The sequence below is a fragment of the Panonychus citri genome, unplaced genomic scaffold, assembly GCF_014898815.1.
Source record: "Panonychus citri isolate SS breed McGregor unplaced genomic scaffold, ASM1489881v1 Contig00099, whole genome shotgun sequence".
Classification (NCBI taxonomy): Eukaryota; Metazoa; Arthropoda; class Arachnida; order Trombidiformes; family Tetranychidae; genus Panonychus; species Panonychus citri.
The window spans coordinates 380,721-400,831 of NW_026515504.1; the positions used below are offsets into that span (position 1 = coordinate 380,721).

The 20,111-nt window shown below is 30.4% G+C and overlaps 1 protein-coding gene across 1 annotated transcript in view; it reads right to left on the reverse strand.

The window, feature by feature from the left end:
- LOC128388425 (cell adhesion molecule DSCAM-like) overlaps positions 1-20,111 on the reverse strand; it is a 55,990-nt gene that overhangs the window by 5,138 nt on the left and 30,741 nt on the right. Inside the window, 4 exon segments of the mRNA XM_053347815.1 lie at positions 562-959; positions 6,381-6,833; positions 17,509-17,556; positions 19,414-19,656. Of these exon segments, the coding sequence (XP_053203790.1) occupies positions 562-959; positions 6,381-6,833; positions 17,509-17,556; positions 19,414-19,656 (1,142 nt within the window).

The window sequence follows — 20,111 nt, forward strand, 5'->3', positions numbered from 1 at the left end:
CATTCAAAAGCTCTAATTGATAGCAATTAATTATCTCTTAAAGTTTTCTGTTTGTTTTTCTCAAATGTAAAAAGCTGGAAAAGAAGATTTTTTCACCAACTGGGAAAAAAGTTCTGTGAAGTACCTGAAAGTGATTCTAATTGTTTCTCATGGTAAATATTCATATCGAACACACGTGATAATAACATCTTCAAGATTCAGTAAGGTGTTTGAGAGTAATTTATCATGAAAACAAAAAGAACAATATTCCAAGAGTGAGAGAGAAAAAAATACAAAGTAAAAAAAATTGAAACTCTCAAAAATATACTCTGTTCATCCATAAAATTATCTATTCAACCTAAAGCAGAAGCTCCATGAAAAACAAGAAGCATGAGAATGGAAAATCTTCTAGGAAAGTGATTAATGAACAATAATCAATTACATATCATGCAAACAAAAAATTTTCTCCCTGAGATTTTGAAAATGAAAGAAAAACAAAATTTTCGAATCCTTGAGAAACAAACTTTTTCCATTTTTCATCTCATTTAGTATCTAAGATGCTGACGAAAAAAAATGTTGTACCTTTTTTAAGGGAACATCATATGTGTGTGAACCTGTACCATTTACGATAATCGAGTGAGGAGTTCGAGGTTCATTACCAGCTGATGAAGATAAACTCCGTTCATAGGCAGAGATACGACTTAAGGCATAAGGAGATGGGAAGTAAATCGATTCATTGACTTTAGCTCCCGAGTTATTGGTGCCCACTGATACATCATTTCCTGGAACTGAGTTTCCATTAGTATTGGAACATCGATTTAACTTCAAGTTGTTGTTTGTTGTTCCCGATGGAGTGAAAAATCCCATCCCTGGTTCATCAATTGTCGAACCACGAAGAGATGATCTTTTAATTGTACTATCCCAATCGGATAAAGGCATCGATTCGCAAGATTTACTCCCATCACAACCACCGACACCTCCTGAATTAGAAAGAAAAAGTAAAAACAATGAAAAATGACCAACATATCAACTCATTTCGTGGACACATGAAAAAAAAATCCCATCGGTAACCAGAATTTCATGAAAACACTTCGAAACTGACCATTTGTGACTCGTTATTTGATAAAATTTACTCTCACTGTCATTTCCAGTTAATGTCAACTTTTGTTTATTTTGTCACTTTCTTCAATTTTCTTACACTTTCATTTTCTTAATTTTAACTTTTCCCTTCATCTTTTAACATCATCCTTATCATCACCATGAGTACATGATGCTAACAGCTTTTGAGAAAGAAAGATGAGGAAAAAAAATTCGATATTTCAAAAGTAGCTCGAAGAAGATGGATAAAAAACTAACAATTTTCGAAAAGTTTCAAAAAGAAAAACAACTTTTTTTTCATCTCTCTAGTGTCTCATGGTCACTTTCTCTTCTCTTTTTTTTCTGATGACCATCAAAGGCTATTCTTAGCTCATTGATGGTGATGAAGGAAAATATTGACTTGACTGATGTCAACCTAATCCTCGACTAGATATTTCTCTTTGATATGTTTGTTCTTTACTCTCTCTCTCCCCTTGTGTCTATGAAATGTTTACTATCGAAAGGTATTTACTCATGATATTTCATCTTCTATTATCATCACCATGATACAAAGTAGAGAGAGAGAGAGAGAGAAATCTTCTTACAGTTTCACCATGGAAAATGTATTCAATATCTTTACTCCGAATCATCTGATTATCACAAGAGCTCAGAATCATATTGATATGTATCATCTAAATAAGCGAAAGGATAAAATAATTTTTACCATAGAAAATACAGAATCTGAAACTTTTTCAATCATCTTTTTTTTTCATTCCAAAAGAAACAAAAATCTTTTTTTCCCTCTCTCACTGAGTGAATTTAATTAACATTCCCTGTTATTATATTGAAACAAAATTTGTCTCATTTAAAATGTATGATTATGATAATATTACCAATTCCATGATAGGAGATAATTACATATGTAATCATGATAATAATATATTATTGAAATTATCGTTTTCTCTTTAATTGTAGAGAAAAGTTTTTTTTTCATTGGTTATAGTATTATTTTCCTGTTGAATTGAATTTCCATGGTAATATCATGATGATGGTGATGAGGGCAATAAAATGTAAACAGAATCAGAAAAGTTATTCAATAGTGCTTCAGGCTATTTGAATAATTATCTCATGTTCATGTTCATTTTGATGAGAAGACAGGAATGATTCTAATGAATATTTCAAGTTTACTGAGTTTAATTAACTTGGAAACAAAATAAACACCGAAAATGATTCTAATGATTCAGAGATTGAGATAATGATGATATGTACTTGATAGTAAATAGTTGAAAAAGTTCAGAGAGAAAGAGAGAGAAAAAAACACCAAAAGAATTGATAATGAAATTGCTGATCAAGAGGGAGAAAAATTTCATGAGCCTCATCAACCATCAGATTGTCAATTAATTGCTCATCATTATCATCATGAGAATCATTGAAAATTTCAACCTCTTTTTCACCAAGTTACATGTAATCAACTCGGGAATGATAATTACACTCAACATATTATCGTTAACGTTTTGAATGTTCAAGTGTTCAGAAAGTTTCTACGATAAAAAAAAGCAGAGACCCAGTTAATGATATCATCATGAAATATTCCAATATCTATGAACACTCAGATACTGACCATGGAAATAACCAATACATAAGAAACATTTTCTAATCATAAAGTAAAAGGTTGAGATTTCAATAGATTTACTATTCCAAGGAGATCTCTTCAGGGTAAAGTAACTATTTTCAAGGTATTATCATTATCATTAGTTTTATTATTATTGAATTTTGAGAATGGATAATGGAACTGGAAAAAAGGTATAACCTGAATAACCCTGAATACTCATGAGATTCAGATCATTCAACGGCTTAACGCATCAACTATCAGAATGAGAAAAAGAGAGAGAGAAAGTTTCAAAGATTTTTTATTCTTACACCATGATGATGTTCAGTTCATGTTTTAACTATTAAATTGCTCTCCATTAAATTCTTACGGACCATTTGATTCAGTCAATTTACAATTGAATACTATCATTGTTAAAATACATGATGCTCAGATTCAGAGCGATTCATTTCATTTGTTAACAGTCATTCATTGTATTTATAAGTATAAATAATATTTTCATCAACTAATGTAATTTAAATTAATTGTATTCCGAAAAAATCATCATTTCAATGTTTATTTACTCAATGGTTTCAATGAATTTGTATTAATTCATTAAAATCTTTCCCAAATTGATTGTTAAAGTTTCCAACAAAAAAAGTTGAACCAAAATTTACTCATAGTTATTTAAAGTTATCGTAAAACTATTAACATGTTTCAACTCATATAATATAAGATAAGTTGTTTCGTTAAAGTGATAACATGATGCTAACTGAATGAATTCCAATTGTAACTAATGATATTAATCTATTAGAATTTGGTTTTGCTGATCAAATTGATTTCCAATGAAAAAAACAACAACAATAACATTTAAGGTGAATTGAAATTACATGTTGTTCTGTAAATTCTGTTGTCTGAATACTGAACATCATGTAAACTCAATCGTAGGGTATTAATGTTAAATATTCAACGGGGAAACAAAGACCATTAAAAGCAGTATCGTAGTAGAATTGAATGAAAAGAAATGAATGAATTTGGAATTGAATCAAATTGTAACTTAAAGATAACTTATCACATGTAAAATGAACGTTTTAAAATACATGATGATCATGATGAAAGGAAAACATCAGAATCTGAATTACCTTGAGAAATCATGTTTCTCTTTTTTGTTTGTTTCCATTTCTTATTCTAACTAATGATAATTTTCAGTGTTTTTCTTTCTCAATGTGATATCATGTATTCACTGGTCAGTTTCATTCTTATTCGTATTATCGTTCAGTTAATGATCATGATGATTACGATAATGATGAAAGAAATCCATGCTCATCATCATCCATATTGTGACCACAGAGGATCAGCAACTTGGAGCATTTTAATATTATCGGATAAACAGAATGTGATTCAATGTTAACAATTGTGAAAGATGAAACATGATCATCATCATCATCATCTAAAGTTCTAAAATGATCAACACATTAATCATTTAATTTTCTCTCTTCCATACAATCAGCATTCTGATTCCTGATGATCGTGAAGGAATTTGCTATTTCTCATATCATCGTTTTCATGGTTTTCGTAACTTATTCCAGATTATTTGTCGAGCTCAGAATACCAAGGATTCTCTCATCTAATTTTGGTTTCTCAGCAGAAAAAAAAAAAATATTCACAAATCATTGTTCATAATCGAAGTGTAAACAATGAGAAAACCTGTTCTGAATATTAGCCTCGATTCTTCAGATAGTGTATTCGTTTTGTTCAGAATTTTTAAAAAGTTCGAAGAAAAAAAAGTTCCATGTAAAACTCTTGAAAGAGAGAAAAGTTTACACTCGATAATTATCATGAAGCTAAGAAATACTGAGATTCTGAATTCTCAAGTGCTCAACTTGAGATTTCAGAGACTTTATCTCAAATCGAGATACATTTCACTCATGTATTTGTTTTCGAGTGTCTTGAAATTCATCTTTATATCATTTTCAGAACTATTCAGATCCATTTAACTCATATCATGTTTAGAAACAAGAGTTTAAAGATACTTTGAATATGGTTGAGAACAGAAAAATCTTGAGAAAAATTGAATTCTGATAAACATGAGCATTTGAATCGTTCCAAGATTCTTCAATCAAGTTATCAAGTGAATATCAAGTTTCTCTTATTTGATAAAATGCTTTGTATCTCAATTAGAAAACAAATGTTACTGAACTTTGTTCATACTCTTCAAGTTTTCACAGTTTAAAAAAGGTGACGAAAAGTTCAAAGTTTTCATGTTTCATGATATATGAAAAGATTGATAGAGAAAAGAGAAAAAGAATCTTCTTTGAAATAATAATAATATTATCGAAAATATCACAATCTTCATCATGAGAGTTTATATTATGATATATTGTTCTACCTATTTTTTTCTCTTCTAGTTGATTTTCTTTTAAAAACTTTCCCCCCAGTAAACATTCATCTTGCTAAGGAGAAAAGTTCCAAATCTTCTCAATTTATTTTCCTCGGGCTTTGATATTCCATCGATAATAAGGTTCATCAAGATTCTATTGTTGATATTTTGCTTACAGAATTTGGAAAGAAAACAAATTTAAGACCGAGTTCATTTTTCTCGTCTTAATATTCGTACTGACTTATGATATAATCATCATCAATTTCATCGCTTAAGGGCACAAATAGTTTGGCAATTGATATTTTCTTTTGTAAAAAGAATGAAAAAAAAAACTTGGAATTTCGGTTCGATTTCATTTCCCCCTCACATGTAAATCCAATAAAACAATAGGTTGAATTCAATCTTTCACTTCCAAATCTTTAACTTCACTTGTTGATTGAATTCTGATGCTACATTTGTATTGATATTAATTCCCGATTTAAAAAATTATCTCTTCCCTTTCAATATAGTCTGACTACTTTCTCATGGAAATTAATATAAGATTGAATAATTAGTATGATTTGTGTTCCAAAAGATAGTTTCAAATATTATGTCGTTACAAATTGGTTATTATCTGATGAGCTTTCGTGAGCACCATGAGCGTGATAACTTTTTGATGAGTAAAAATTGAAATCCATCAATCAGAGTTGTAGCTTTATTTGTAGAATAATTTTATCATTTTTAACATGAGAATTTTCTGGTCATAATTATGATTCAGATTGATCGGTAAATCATGATGATGAATAAGAAACATTTGAATTGCATGTAAATTTCTTACCAAATTCTCAACGGGAAAAGTTTCAAAATTTAAACTTTTTAAAAATTCGTAACATTATTTTTTCCTTTGTTGTTTTTCAAGTTGAAATAATATTTGTATGATAAGAAACAAAAGAGAATTTCGAAAAGTAAAAAGTTTTGAGAGTCCTGTCAGAGTGTCGAAAGAAAATATTCTCTAAATAATGTTGACATTCAAGTTCGAGCAGAAGTTTTCTTTTCTCTTTTTTAATGTTCTAAACAAGACAAGTTATCTCTGAACACGCAACCGACAAAAATGATAACAATGATATTAAATTGTGACAGAACTCTGTCTGTCAGCTGTGATAAGAAAGACAGAGAGAGAGAGAGAGAGAGAGAGAGAGAGTCGAAATTATCTTTCCATTCAATCAAATGTTTTTTTAATTTTCTTCCAACAGAAAACAAAGATACACTTTACTCCCAGTGACAGAATAACAACCTTATTCATCCATCATCTCAACTAATTAAAAAGTAATCATGATAACGACAATTTGAGTTGAATTATTTACATTCAATTCTTACCTGATATATGCTGGGGTGGGAAATGTCTCTTCTTAAACATGGCACAAATAACACCCATGATCAATGTAAGAACCACTAATGCTGAAGCTAAAGGCATCACAATTTTCAGCTGATGAGCAAGATCTTCAAGATTATCATGAATTGGATAAGGAATTGGTTCACCTGAGGCTGTTAGAGTACCAAATGTATACTCTGCTCCGGTTGATCCAGCTTCATTATAACCCGTTATAAAGATATTATACCAAGTAGCTGGATTCAGGTCACTTAGATAAACGGTCCGTTGATCGGGAATAATATTATTAGAGACTAGAATATATTCACGAGAGCTTTTAACCTTGTATTGGACATTGAAATTTTGTATTGGACATCCTCCTGAAGACCATGAGGTTAAATTAATCAAGGCAAATGTTGAATTGACTGTAATTAAATCATGAGAATCAGGAGCAATTGGAGCTGTAGGATAAGAAAGATGTTCATTAGTAAACTTTGTCTCAATTTGAGAATTCAAAATTCAAAGAATTGAATTAACTTTGATCGACAGAAAATCTTCAGAGTTCAGGAGAAAAAAAAACTTGAAAATGCCCAGGAATCTAATTACAAATACACTTAAACACCAAAGCCTATGAACTTTCATGATAAGTTCATTAAACGGATGTTCATTTATAAATATTATGAAATTGAGTTTCATGAGGAAATTGAGATGATAATAGAAGAAAAGTTAATCAAGAACAGTTAATAAGTCAGTGAATCATATTGGTAAGAAAAATTTCATCATCGAAAATGAAAGAAAAGTAATAAATGTAATATCTAAGAGGATGATAACATGATAATAGTCATGATATTGTCATGAAATTGATAATATAACCGAAAGTCCGAATAGATTGTAAATATTATTTCTACTTGTATGCCAATACTATCGGAGTTGGCGATACAATGAAATCTACAAGATGATTAGCAAACTAATACAATCAAACGTTTATCATTAAATAACTGGAAGGGAAACATTTCGACTTCAGATCATTATCATCAACTGAATCCATCAGAAATCATTATTAATCATCAAAGTGCATGAGATATTAATAATATTTGACTGAGTCCATTTTTCTGAGTCAAAGTTGATGGCATCAAGTTATAATATATAACTAATTATTTCCGGTTTATCTCTTTGGTTTAGACACCGATAGAAAATAAAAAAAGATACAGACAGGTAATCGTCGTTATAACGGTAAAATTGTATTGATATTTTGGTTTCGTGCTTCCAGTTAAAGAAGAAGAAGAGAAAAAGCAAAAAGAAAGACGGAAGTTAACGGTTTTCCCTGTTAACTTCCGTTTTTTATCATCAACCTTCAACTCAATGTTGGCTTTAGATTAATAATTTTCTTCTTCTTCTTCTTTCAGAAATTTCCAACATGAGCAATCATCATTATCTTCATAACTTCATGTACATTATCATTATGATCATGATGATCACCATCAAGATTTCAATGTAATTTACCATGTTGGCACCTCCGAGTATAAATAGTATCACCATGAGTTTATTGGATAATATTAAAGGTAAAGGAATGGTTCAAGTCAGGACTGAAAGTATTATGATGATGATAATTATAAAAAAGGATGAAGAAAATGTTGAAGAGTAAAAGTTGTTTACCTTTTTTTTAATATGCTTACTAATGTAAGGAAAACCTCAACGTGAAAATTATCAAGACATGGAAGTGGATCCAAGGTGGGAAGTGGGTTGATAAAGGATGATGAAAGAAGCTCCATTCAGAATAATGGTGAAAATGATGAAAGTTGTTTGGGAGTTTCTTAATTACATAAAAGCATTTACTTTGGCATCAATCAAAATGACTGATGCTCATTTTCATCATCGCTTTTTTTATCATCATCATCACTTTTCTCATCATAAAACTTTCTGTTTTTTTCTGTTGTATGTTCATTTTAACCTTAGAACTGCAGAAGAAAACGATAATGTTCATTGTTGATTCTAATATCATGAGGTGAGAAAATGTTCAATAAAAATCTTAACCTTTTCCATTCAATGTATTCAAAGGATAACCTCAAATCATCCATGATAAATAGAGAGAGAGAGAGAGAGAGAGAGAGATAGAAACTGATAAATTACAATTTAATTGTCTTCTATTAGTTGATCGTCACCTTTTATTTGATCATTTCATCATTAATAACCCTAATTATTGATCGCAATTATTTACCTACACCGATAATAATAAAACTCCCAGTTGATAATAATAAAATAGCCTAATGAAAGTACATCACTAATGCCTGAGGCGAAACCATCATCATTAGAAAACAATCAATTTGTTAAATAATTTTCACTGAGTTGCTCGTGTATCGCTATAATGATTAGTGATAATTTAATCTGAGTAAATTGTTAATGATTCTCTTAAGATGATTAATTATCACCAATTATATCAAGTCAAAGGAAAACAATTAATAAAATTATATCTTCCCAAACCAAGATAATAACAATCACTCTTTTCATGAAGATTTCAATCTTTCACATGATAGATATTGAACCTTTTAATTACCCTAAAGATTATGATTAAAGTTAAATTGATTAATTCACTGGATCGTTTATAATAATCAACATTAGATTAGATTACAAGTGAAATGAGGGATCATTTAAAATGTGTTTAAATTCAATTCAATTAGAATGAACTTTATTTTCCCTCTATCTCAGTTTCTTCATGTTACTCATCACCATGAGACTTGATTCATGATAATGTTCAATATGTTTTCATTCAAGTGTAAGAATTGAATGAATACACAAACACTTTAAAGTAATTTGTTTTTTTTCCTCTTCTTTTTCCTCTCCTCAGATATAATTGTTTAGAGAAGTTCAAATCTTTATCATGTAAATCAAATTTCTCAGACTCACCCCATCTTTTTTTTCACAGTCATATTGCCTCTTGATGCTCACTCATATTAAATTGCTTTGCCAGTTATTTTTTTTCCTCCATCTCACTCCCTGAGTAATTCTGTGTGCTCTCCCTCTCTCTTTGATGGTTCATTATCTTGATTGCTGAAAACCCTGAGGACTTAATTCAGATTCAGTACGAACACAAAAAAAGGGTTTCAACATGAACTCAGCTAATGTAGTTTGTTTTTTTTATGTTGATTCTGTTTTTCATACTATTATTATTGTTATGCTATTATTGTCTGTGTCTATTTTTACCCTGAAAATATGAATTCAATTCTACGATAAGAGAAAAGATAGAAATGAGAAAAAAATATGATCTGAAGATGTTTGTTGTTTTCTCTGTCTGAAGAATCGGATTTTTTTGCTCATTTTTTTCCTTCTCCCTTTTTCCATACCATCAACTCATTTTATATCACTACTATTCCACACCTTCTGAAGAGATTCTTTGGAATTGAGTTGATCAATGATGTATATTCGAGGAAATCATTTTTTCTTTTTTCTCTCATCATGACCAATAATACAAGTAGAAAAATCTTTTTGAAGCAACAATAGAGAAAAATAGAGATGTTCAAATGAGAGGGTGAGAAAAGATGAATGAATTCCCGCTGAGAAGGTTATTTGTATTCAAAGGTTTCGAAAGTGGATATACGAAAGAGATACATGTGAATCAACTCATCATTTCTGTGTTCAGATCATGTAATTATTACCATTTCCACGAGTGGAGATATAATTTCATCCAATGGATTGGAAATTGAAAATGATTCGAATCATTATACTTTTGTAACAATCCAGCTTCTAAAATTTTCTCAGATACTGAGTAATGATTCAATTGTAATGATTTTTATTGATAATGATTCAAAGTAAGATAATTCATCATGCTGACTGAGAGAAAAGAATTTACCATCATAAAAAAAGAGAAGAGCAAAATGATCACAAGAATTTCTTTCAAGATTGAATCGAATAAAGGAAAAAACGAGTTTGTACCATGAGAAGAAATAATTCAAAGTATCAAATATCACTGTAGAAGTAAATATTATTATGGAATATACAGAATTAAGTGTGGAACAGAAAGAAAAAACCTCTTTTTTCTCTCAACTATTGACCCAATAATTGAGGGTTTAAACACGATTGTAAGGTTAACCAACTGTTATCATCAACACAACATGATCATTATCATTTACTCACCCTCATTATCTTTTCGAATAAAAAATGAATCATCAAATTAACTTAATCTCCAACCGATTAACAATTTATTCGGTTTGTTTTTTCATCATTTTTTCCTCTCTCCGAATGGTCGTTCATTCTCTTTAACTAATATTTGTGAAATGCTCATTGAGAATCTCAAAAGAGAAAAGCATGTTAATGAACTTGAATCGTAAGTCTTACAGGTTAACAGAAAAAGATTTTCAGATTCTCAACTTTGTAATGATACAGAAAATTCCAAGTTTTTACCAAAGAAATTGAACGAGACACAAGTGTATGTTCGATGTGTTAAATATGTTGCAAAGATTAAGCGTTCTATGTACATGTCCTTTTACTTTAGTTGGTGTGAATCTCTTTGTGTAAGACACTAAAACTTAAGAATAATTTCTAACTTCATGATCATGTATCAAACCCGTTGATCAGCTAGATTTTCTAGTATTTACTTAGTACTTTATATACTTATTTAGCTTTTAGAAAATGACATCAAAAAATTGCGCATAAAACTACATATATTAGGGGTATCAATAAGTTCTGTCGTTTTTAAGCAACATTTTCGCTTCGATTTTTATAGCAATTGGAATAGCTTTTTGAAGCCAATTTTTTTTCTGGTCATTAGAGAGACTATTCAACTTGACGAATCTCTATCAACCTTCGCATTTGTTGTTTTTGTTTTTGTGACAATGCTTTAATCATCATGCCTGCGTCAGTTACTTTTTTATGAGTTTAAATCAAGTAAAATGTAGCTGAAATAACTCGAAAAGTTAATAAACATTTTAATGAGGGATCAATTAATATGCGTTCAGTACAGTGTTGGTTTCAAAATTCCGTTCCGGTCAAGAAACGCTTACCGAGAAACCACGTTCATGACGTCCGATTTCTATCGATGTGACCGTAATCGAAGATATAATCAGAGAAAATCCTGAGCTTTCAATACACCAAATTAGCACTCAGACTGGTTACAGTTATAGGTCAGTCAGCGATAAAAAGTCTGAACTTGATATTGATAAGAGGCCAATATGCATGATTCGATATTAAAAATTCAATTGAAGAAGATTTCGGCACAAAAAATACCCAATGAAGTGGATATAAAAATGTGAACAAAGCTATCTATAAAGATTAATGACAGAATGAATCCAATATCATGTATATTAAAAGAGCGAGAAATTCAATTAGTGTTATTTGGGATTATTATTATTATTTAATCATTTTCCCACTTTCAGTTTCAGGTTTATTTTTTGCTCCACTGACTCTTCTGAGCCACTCAGAAGCGGAGGTTTTATTACTACTGTCATACATCTTGAATACAGCATAGTACGAGTGTTATTTAAGAACAAATTGTTATGCAATTTTATTTCTACAACAGCTTTGATAATTGCTAGCTTTCATAATTTTTCAGTTGAAAAATATACAACCAGGTTAACGTTTAGACTGTCATAAGAGATTGCGTGGCAACATACCAACAGTTGTTGAAATCTCTCACCTTAGGACCATTCTTGAAACAGGCCATATCTATATTTGCTAAAAGTGTCGTAAACGGTCAAGCACCGGTGATAGCGATTATATAGGGAAATTTTATTAATTAAATTGTTACCTAAAGACGACGCAATAGAACTGGGCGTTTTTCGTTTTGATAATGATAAAGTAGTAGTTTTTATTGTTTTTTTTGTATTGTGTGAAATGGCGTACAATAGAATTACTTATGGTGATCACGAATATCAAGTAAAATCATACATATCACAACTATCGATGGACTGGATGAAGTGCTAGTTGAATCTCGCTACTATGTCCAACCACAACAGGTCACAATTCATGAGGATATAAATCCAGCAGATATTCCGCGTGTGTCTCAACGTGACACTGTAGCACCCACCGCACGCGAACTTGAAGTGGCCAGAAACAATTTTCGAGGCAGTGTTGTGTATGGATGCCCTTATTGTGGGTTCAGATTTCCACCAGGAAGGAAGGATCCAGCCGTTAGATATTGGAACGGAATGGAACGAAAGATAAGAAAGTACCACCAAAATGTAAAGTTAGACTAGCTATGGAGCCAAACAAGAAAAAAAGGCTGAATCGGTTCCAGTACGATTGAACTGAAATGTACTAAACAATAATTTTTAGAGGCCTTCTCTAGGCTTGTATTTTTGCAAGTTAAAATACTAACATAAACATCACTCATTTTGAAGGTTGTATCATAAGTAACAACTTGTGCTTGATGCTCTGCTTCGTTGAATAATTCATTCGCCAACGTGATACAACTTTTGTGACTAAATATAATTAGGAGATCTGGTACAAGTCGAAAGAAATGAATCTCATTTATCAAAGGTCCTTTAGCAAAAGCATAAACAGAATAGATCTTATCCCTTGGAAGAAGATTCAGTGTTGAAGAGGTTTTGCAATGATTTATGATTTGCTGTTAATTTTTCACACTGTTATGTTTCAGGTAAACTTGCCTTTCTGATTCAGAAAGATTATCTGGCTCATTCGCAACATCTTTAGTAATTTTGAGAATATCATGGCGTCCAAATTTTATCTTTTCAACACACTGAAGCCTCGCGATCGTAGATTTAGACGTAGGAATGAAGGATCCTTTTTTCCTTGAATTACCATGTGGATATCTCTTTGCGATTGAACTATCACCTGAATACACCACAATAACTTTGTCACTATCATCTATCCAGTAAACGGGTTTCTTGAATCTATTTGTTGTATTTTTCTCTTTTCCATCCTTTATCATGAAATAAAAATACTGCTTGTTCAATTTGTTGCCAACTTTCTTCTTAGGTCCATATCTCATATCATAAAAATAATTATTATAAAATAATTATTATTTATTATAAAACAAGTGAAAAGTTGAACACCAATGATATCAATACATCATTCGAAAAAACGAATTCAAGGGTTACAAAGTGATGCCCAGAAAAAAGAGAAATGAGAATCGAAAAAGTTTGTCAATGATAATAATAATGAAAATTGAGACAGATTAAGAATGTTGATCATGAGGTTATTTACACTCATGTTGATGATTAAAATGAAGACCATGATAAGTGATAAGCAATAGATGTAGAGACAAAAATAAGTTTATGAGGATGGTATTTACTGATAAATTGAGTTAAAGCGGAAACAGTGTTAAGTCGTTGGAGAAAGATAAGTCTCAGTGGAGGCGACACCTTTTTGAATGACAGAAATGAAGATGGGATGAGAAGATGATCACAGAGAGTGAAAACTGAAATTCATCTTCTAAGAAAACGTGAGACATTTTGTTCAGTTCATTTTCAATGACAGAGCAAAATAAAAAACGAGTGAGTAGTAGAGAAAAGAGAGAGAGAACAAAAAATGAAAAAAATGTAAAGAAAAAGTAAAATTTTCGTCTATGTCTTAAATTAAATTTTCTATCAAAATCAGAATCAATATCACGATCAAATCTCTCGTGAAATCAAATCAATATACGAGTATGAAGTTCCAACTACACAAACTCAATTTATCCTAAAGACACAGAGGTGAAATGAGAAGAGGAAAAAGAGGAAATTCTGTATTGACCTTAAACCGAAAAAAAATGAATTTAGTTAAACAATGAAAGCAAATTCTGTTTATATTATGGTAACTTTGATGATATTCCAAGAAATTTATTATTTCACTTGAGTCACTGAATTTTGGTTCCATTTTCCTTTCTTTTCCTGTTCTCAATCATCATGATCATCATGGTTATCGTAATCATCATTCTCAGCATTATCTGTGATTCCTCAGAATTTATTGTTTATCTTTACCAAAGACAAACAACTTTTTAACAATCATTTTTCAAGAAAAAAAAATACCATCAGAAAAGTAAAAGTTTTGTCTTTTTTTCTGCTTCTCATGCATTTATCCTTCCAATTGACCAGTGTCCAGAATTCAGTCTGGTTGTAAAAGGTCACAACTTTTGACCAGCTTGTACAATTTGTATTTGTTTCTATCCAGTTGAAGGAAATTTGATAATTTTGACACTTTAATTGAAAGCAATCAACATTAAATTGTATCAAAAATGAAATAAAACTGTTTATCTAAGCAAAATAATCAAATTAAACTGCTGAAAAATAGGAAGCAATTTAAATTTATCCAATAAAAAAATGATCAATGAAAATAAAACTGATCAACTTTTCAAGCGGCAATTTAATCAGCTGATTATCAAAGATAAAATCAATTTCTCACCTAATAGGAAGCAATTAATTATTAATACAAAATTTGATACCAAAATCTAATGTTCATTATTGGCTATCTAATATATCTTGCAATATGAATTCTCGTTTGAATATATTAGATAATTAAGTTAATTGCAATTGATTAAGGAAAATTTCTTCTATTCTATTTGCATATTCATTTGATGGTATCGAATAAAAAAAACAGTTACGAAAATAAACTTTGTTGTGCCTCATCTATTTGGTGATGAGGTGAAGAAGAAAAAAATTGAAAAGGTAATCGGATACTTGGCTAGAAGGGTTTTAGATGATGATTATCATCATTATTATCAAAGGCAAATGATTATCTAGGATAAGTGTTTTTTTCTTTAGAAGATGAAGATGATAATGATGATGAAGGATCATCATAATCATCAAAAGGGTAAGAGATTGTGAGAGAGAAAGTAAAGTTCCATTACAGTTGTAACTCTTATCTCGCTGCTTATTATCAACAGTTTTTTGTACTCACCTTCTCACCTTCTCATCTTCATCCTCATCACCTCCCAATGATTGAAATGATTAAAAAAAACCTCTAATGGTTCATCTAATTACAAATAAAGATGCCACTTATCATTTAGATTTTTTTTATCTCTCCAAGTTCAGTCTAAACTTTTAATGAATCTGAAGACATTAAGTACCGTTAAGTTGATGAGGGTGTGGATCAGGAAGATGCAAATGATGATACAATAAAGATAAACATGTAAATAGGTTAAATCGATCAAGTAGCTGAATATATAATATGTTTTACATGTACAAATGTTGAATGAATAGTTTCAATAGAAAAGAATGAACAGAAAAAAAACTAATTTCTTTTGTTTTCGAATATTTCAAAATATTCTGTTACAGAATTTTCTCTCTCTCTCTCTCTCTCTCTCTCTCTCTCTCTCTCTCTCTCTCTCTCTCTCTCTCTTACTCTCTTTCTACACTCTCTTCATCTTCTCAAGACACATTATTTCACGAGAAGACTTGAACTATTATCATCAGTCATTCAATGGTTTATCTCTCACCATTCAGGTATATTACTATCATCAACAAGATCGTACATTAGATACATTAAATAATATTGATAACTATGTCATCTTCATCCTATTTTTATATTCATCAATCACAATTTAATATCAACAGCAAGAGAGAGAGAGAGAGAGAGAGAGAAATGTTATCGTCATCAAGAGATAACCTCACGTTTTTTTTTCTTCATCAACATTATTTCTCACTGAACATTATTATTACCTGGGTTTTGCTCTCTCTCGCTGTCATGTTACTAATTCAGCAAGTTCATGATTATCAAGATTCATTCTCATGTACAATTGAGTTTTGTTACATTGTAACATGAAAATCTATCATAATTTATGTAACTTTTTTTACCTCTATTTATACACACTTACGACATTCATTTACCATGTGCTACCATGAGAAACTGAAAAGGTTCAAATGTTGTTTTTTTCTTCATCAACGTTTCCAATGTGATTATGGATTAACTGTTTTTTAAAGCTTCTAATCCGTCAGGATAATGATTATAAATGTTGATTATTGATGTTTCGATTCCTAACCAATAGCAAATTCAAATTCAGATAAGATTCAATTGTCTCTCTCTATCTCTTTCTCCCTGATTCCTCAAGATTAGTTGGAGATGAAAGTGATTTATTAGTCGAAACAATTTAAGCTCATTATGTTGGCTAATTAATCATGAATCGGGCTGATGATTCACACTGTTGAGCTTAATTCATTTAGGTTAAAGAGCAATGATAATATCAGATAAGATTTCGATCTTAGATTGAAGGGAAAATTAGTAGTAATTATCAATTAGATTGTTTATAGAGGAACAAGATGATGATGATGATGGAAAAGATTGTTCGAAATGAGTTTAGTGTGAACAATTGATGGAAAAAGAGGAAGAAGGAATGAGAATATTGAGAGTGAAAGATGAAAATGGAAGATGATGAAAAGCGAGAGAAAAAAAGTTGAATGTAAAAATTGCATTTACTATGCATTCGAAATCATTAATGGGAAATAATAATAATAATAAAGAGAAGTTAAGATTTGATGAAGATGAGGGAGGAAGATGATGATGATAATGATGATGATGAGAAGGCAAAGTAAATGAAACAACTTAAGAAACTTTTTCTCTTTTCTCTAGTGGAAACGGAAGTCACCGTTTTCTTGGTTCAATCAACGTTATGAATTATTCAGAGAGGGAGAAACTTATTAATTTCCTCTTGATCTTTTTTTTTCTCTCAAAACCTCAGAATCTCATCCTAGCATCGTAACTGGATTTAATTATTGGGTGAATGTTGAGAGTTAAAGAAGAGGAAAAGATACAGAATTGGAGAGGTGAGCAAATGAAGGTGGTGGTGGTAGTGGTGGTCACTGGTTGACCTTTTCACTGTCACGGTGTAAAAGAGTAGGAGTGGATTGGATAAGAATCAATAAATTCTGTTGTTTATCAGATTCTTGTAACTGTTAATTCTTATCGATTGATTGAGGAAGAAGATTGTTAGAGAAACTAGAATGATGAGGATGAGAAAGTAAAGAAGTTAAGAAGAAGATGAGAGAGATGAAGATAAGGATAATGGTGATGATGATGATGATGATTCACATTGTTTGTTACTTTATCATTATTATTATTATCATCATCGAGCTGTATATAAACCTCTAGTTTTTATCTCTTCCTCAGCGATTACTTGTTGTAATCAAAGTTAATTCAATTGATTCTGATGAAGATAAAGAGAGAGAGAGAGAAATCTTAATTAGGTTAAACATGATTGGTAATCCTTACCTGTTCCCATTGTTTTGGCTGAGATAACTTCACTGGGTTGACCTTTTCCTAGAATTCATTGATAACGATTATCATGATGAGAAGGAAAAAGAGAATAGAATAATAAATTAGATGATTCAAATCTTTATCAATTAATGGAAAAGTTAATTAGACCAACAAAAGTCAAATAGCTGATTACTTATCCTCTTCACAGAACTAAGATTTTTACTCAATCAAAATCTCTCAATGAGAAAACAATAAACTCTCATGCAGCAAAATTAACCCATGAATTAGAGCTAAGTAAAGTTAAACTGAATTTAATAAATGTTCAACTGAATGGTTGATAATTTCAATATTTCCCAATCATTTGTTGTATTATTTGGATTCTAACTAATTGGAATCATCTTCATCTTAATTCAACTGACCAGTTCAAGGCTCATAATAGTGATGGTGAAAATCTAAATGAGTTTTTGTTCAATCTGATTAAGTCATGAATTCAGTGTCAGAATCGTTACCTTGATCATTGTAACATTTGAATTGGAGGGAATATTTTATGGAATGGTGATAAAAAAACATGATACTAAGATTATAACCTGGACGGGGGAAATTTTAGTTCATAAGTTTGTCAGAATAATCATAATGATCATGTTCAATGGCTCAGATTGTTACATTTAGTTGTGAACATAGTGGTAAATGCTAAATGATCAATCTAACTGTTTTTCATTTGATAGGCAGAACCAGAAAATTTGAGAATATTGGAAATCGAATTCACAGTTAGAACAATTTAGAAAAAAATAATAGATGAAAATATAACAATTCGACATGAAATTGACTCTCACTTACAGAAAAAGAAAATAAAAGAAATCTCAAAGTTCTTTTAGTTGTAACTTAAGGTTAAACTCAATTGAATCTCAACTCAATTGTCTCTTATTCGTGCTGATACTCTCAACTAATAGCATCAGGTTTCACTATTGTTATTATTATAACATCAAATCTCCGGAACTGAATCAAGAATCGTAAAGTTTTCACAACTTTTCACCTTGTTATCCTTAAATTTTTTCATCATTTCAAGAATGAAATGGTTTAAGAAAGAAAAAATTACCTTCTCGACCTTAGAAATAAACAATTAACTTTGATTTGATTGGAAACTTTGCTGAAAAGGTTCAGAATTTTTTTATTCTTTGGTTTCACCTTATCTGTTGATGAACATTCCCAAATTCTATTGCTGATTGGATATTATTGCATTCACCTTTTTTCCCTGATAATGGACTTTACTACTATCTGTTATTGCTCAAGATTCTGATGATTATCATGTTTGTTGTTCCCATGTCTCTTTCTTATTATTCAAACCTCGTCCTTTCCCAGTACTCACGTTGATTCAGAACACGTACAAAAATTGTTGAGAGGCAAAGAAAGAAAAAGAAAAGACTTTTCCATCTCTCTCTCTCTCTTCCTCTTCTTATTTCAAATAGAAAATCTCAAAGCAAACAAAAAGTCAACCTGAGAAAACTAAGGAAACTCTCTGGTGATAATACATAAACTATTACTTTTCATTATTACTATCAAGTCTTTCCACACCACCATAACCCATCAACTCCACCACCTATGCCATGAACCACCTCCCATGTTTATCATTATCATCAGTCATTTCCTTTTGATTTCTTAATGGACGACGACACTCATTGAACTTGAAAGAAAAGAAAACGTATCGAGAAAAAGAAAATACCTTCATCATCTTAATATTAACAATATAATTGATTGATTTCGATAAAATTCTGAAAACCATTAAATACTCTGAGAGAAATTATCTCTCTCATCTCAACTGAACGCTATAAAAAAAAGACTAACCATCAGAGCCATTTAACAGTTAAATATGATCCAAGTGCTGATAACTTTTCCCCTGGTCGATTATCATGATAAACTTACCCGCCGAGTTGAATGGAATTATGTAAAACTGATATCGCTTTCCACAGGCCAAATTCTTGACGGTGTAACGCAATTTATCAGCATAAATTGGTATCTCTTCCCAATCACCTTTCTCGACCTTATAGTAAACAATATAACCCGACATTGGATCCTGCGGAATTGAATCATCAATAATATCCCATGAAAGTATAACTGAATTAAGTGTTGTTGATGAAACCTTCAAGATTGGAGCATCGGGTGGATCTGGTAAAGCAATTAAACAACAATTAAAAGTTAATAATTAGCTATACTATTATTAAATGTAATCCAACCATTTAGCTCAATACTAAAAATATAATATCCATACGAAACAAGATACACAATTTAATTATCCCTCATTGAAGTGAATTAAGATTATTAAGATGAGATTTAATCAAAAAAAAAAAAGTTATTGTTGATTAAATATAATGAGCTACAATCAATCATTTAAATAGCTAATCCAATAAATCAATTATCATTATGTTATTATGATTATAATGTAACCTTATTTTTTTTAATAACATTAATTGATTAAGTCTATGAATGTATGTTAATCAAACTTTCTTAGTCAATTAATTATCCCCTTTAACTGAATAATATATAAAAATAATGCCAATGGTAATTAAGATTAATGAGATTGTGATTATCCTTTTTTGAATGTTAATTTGATTCAACAATTT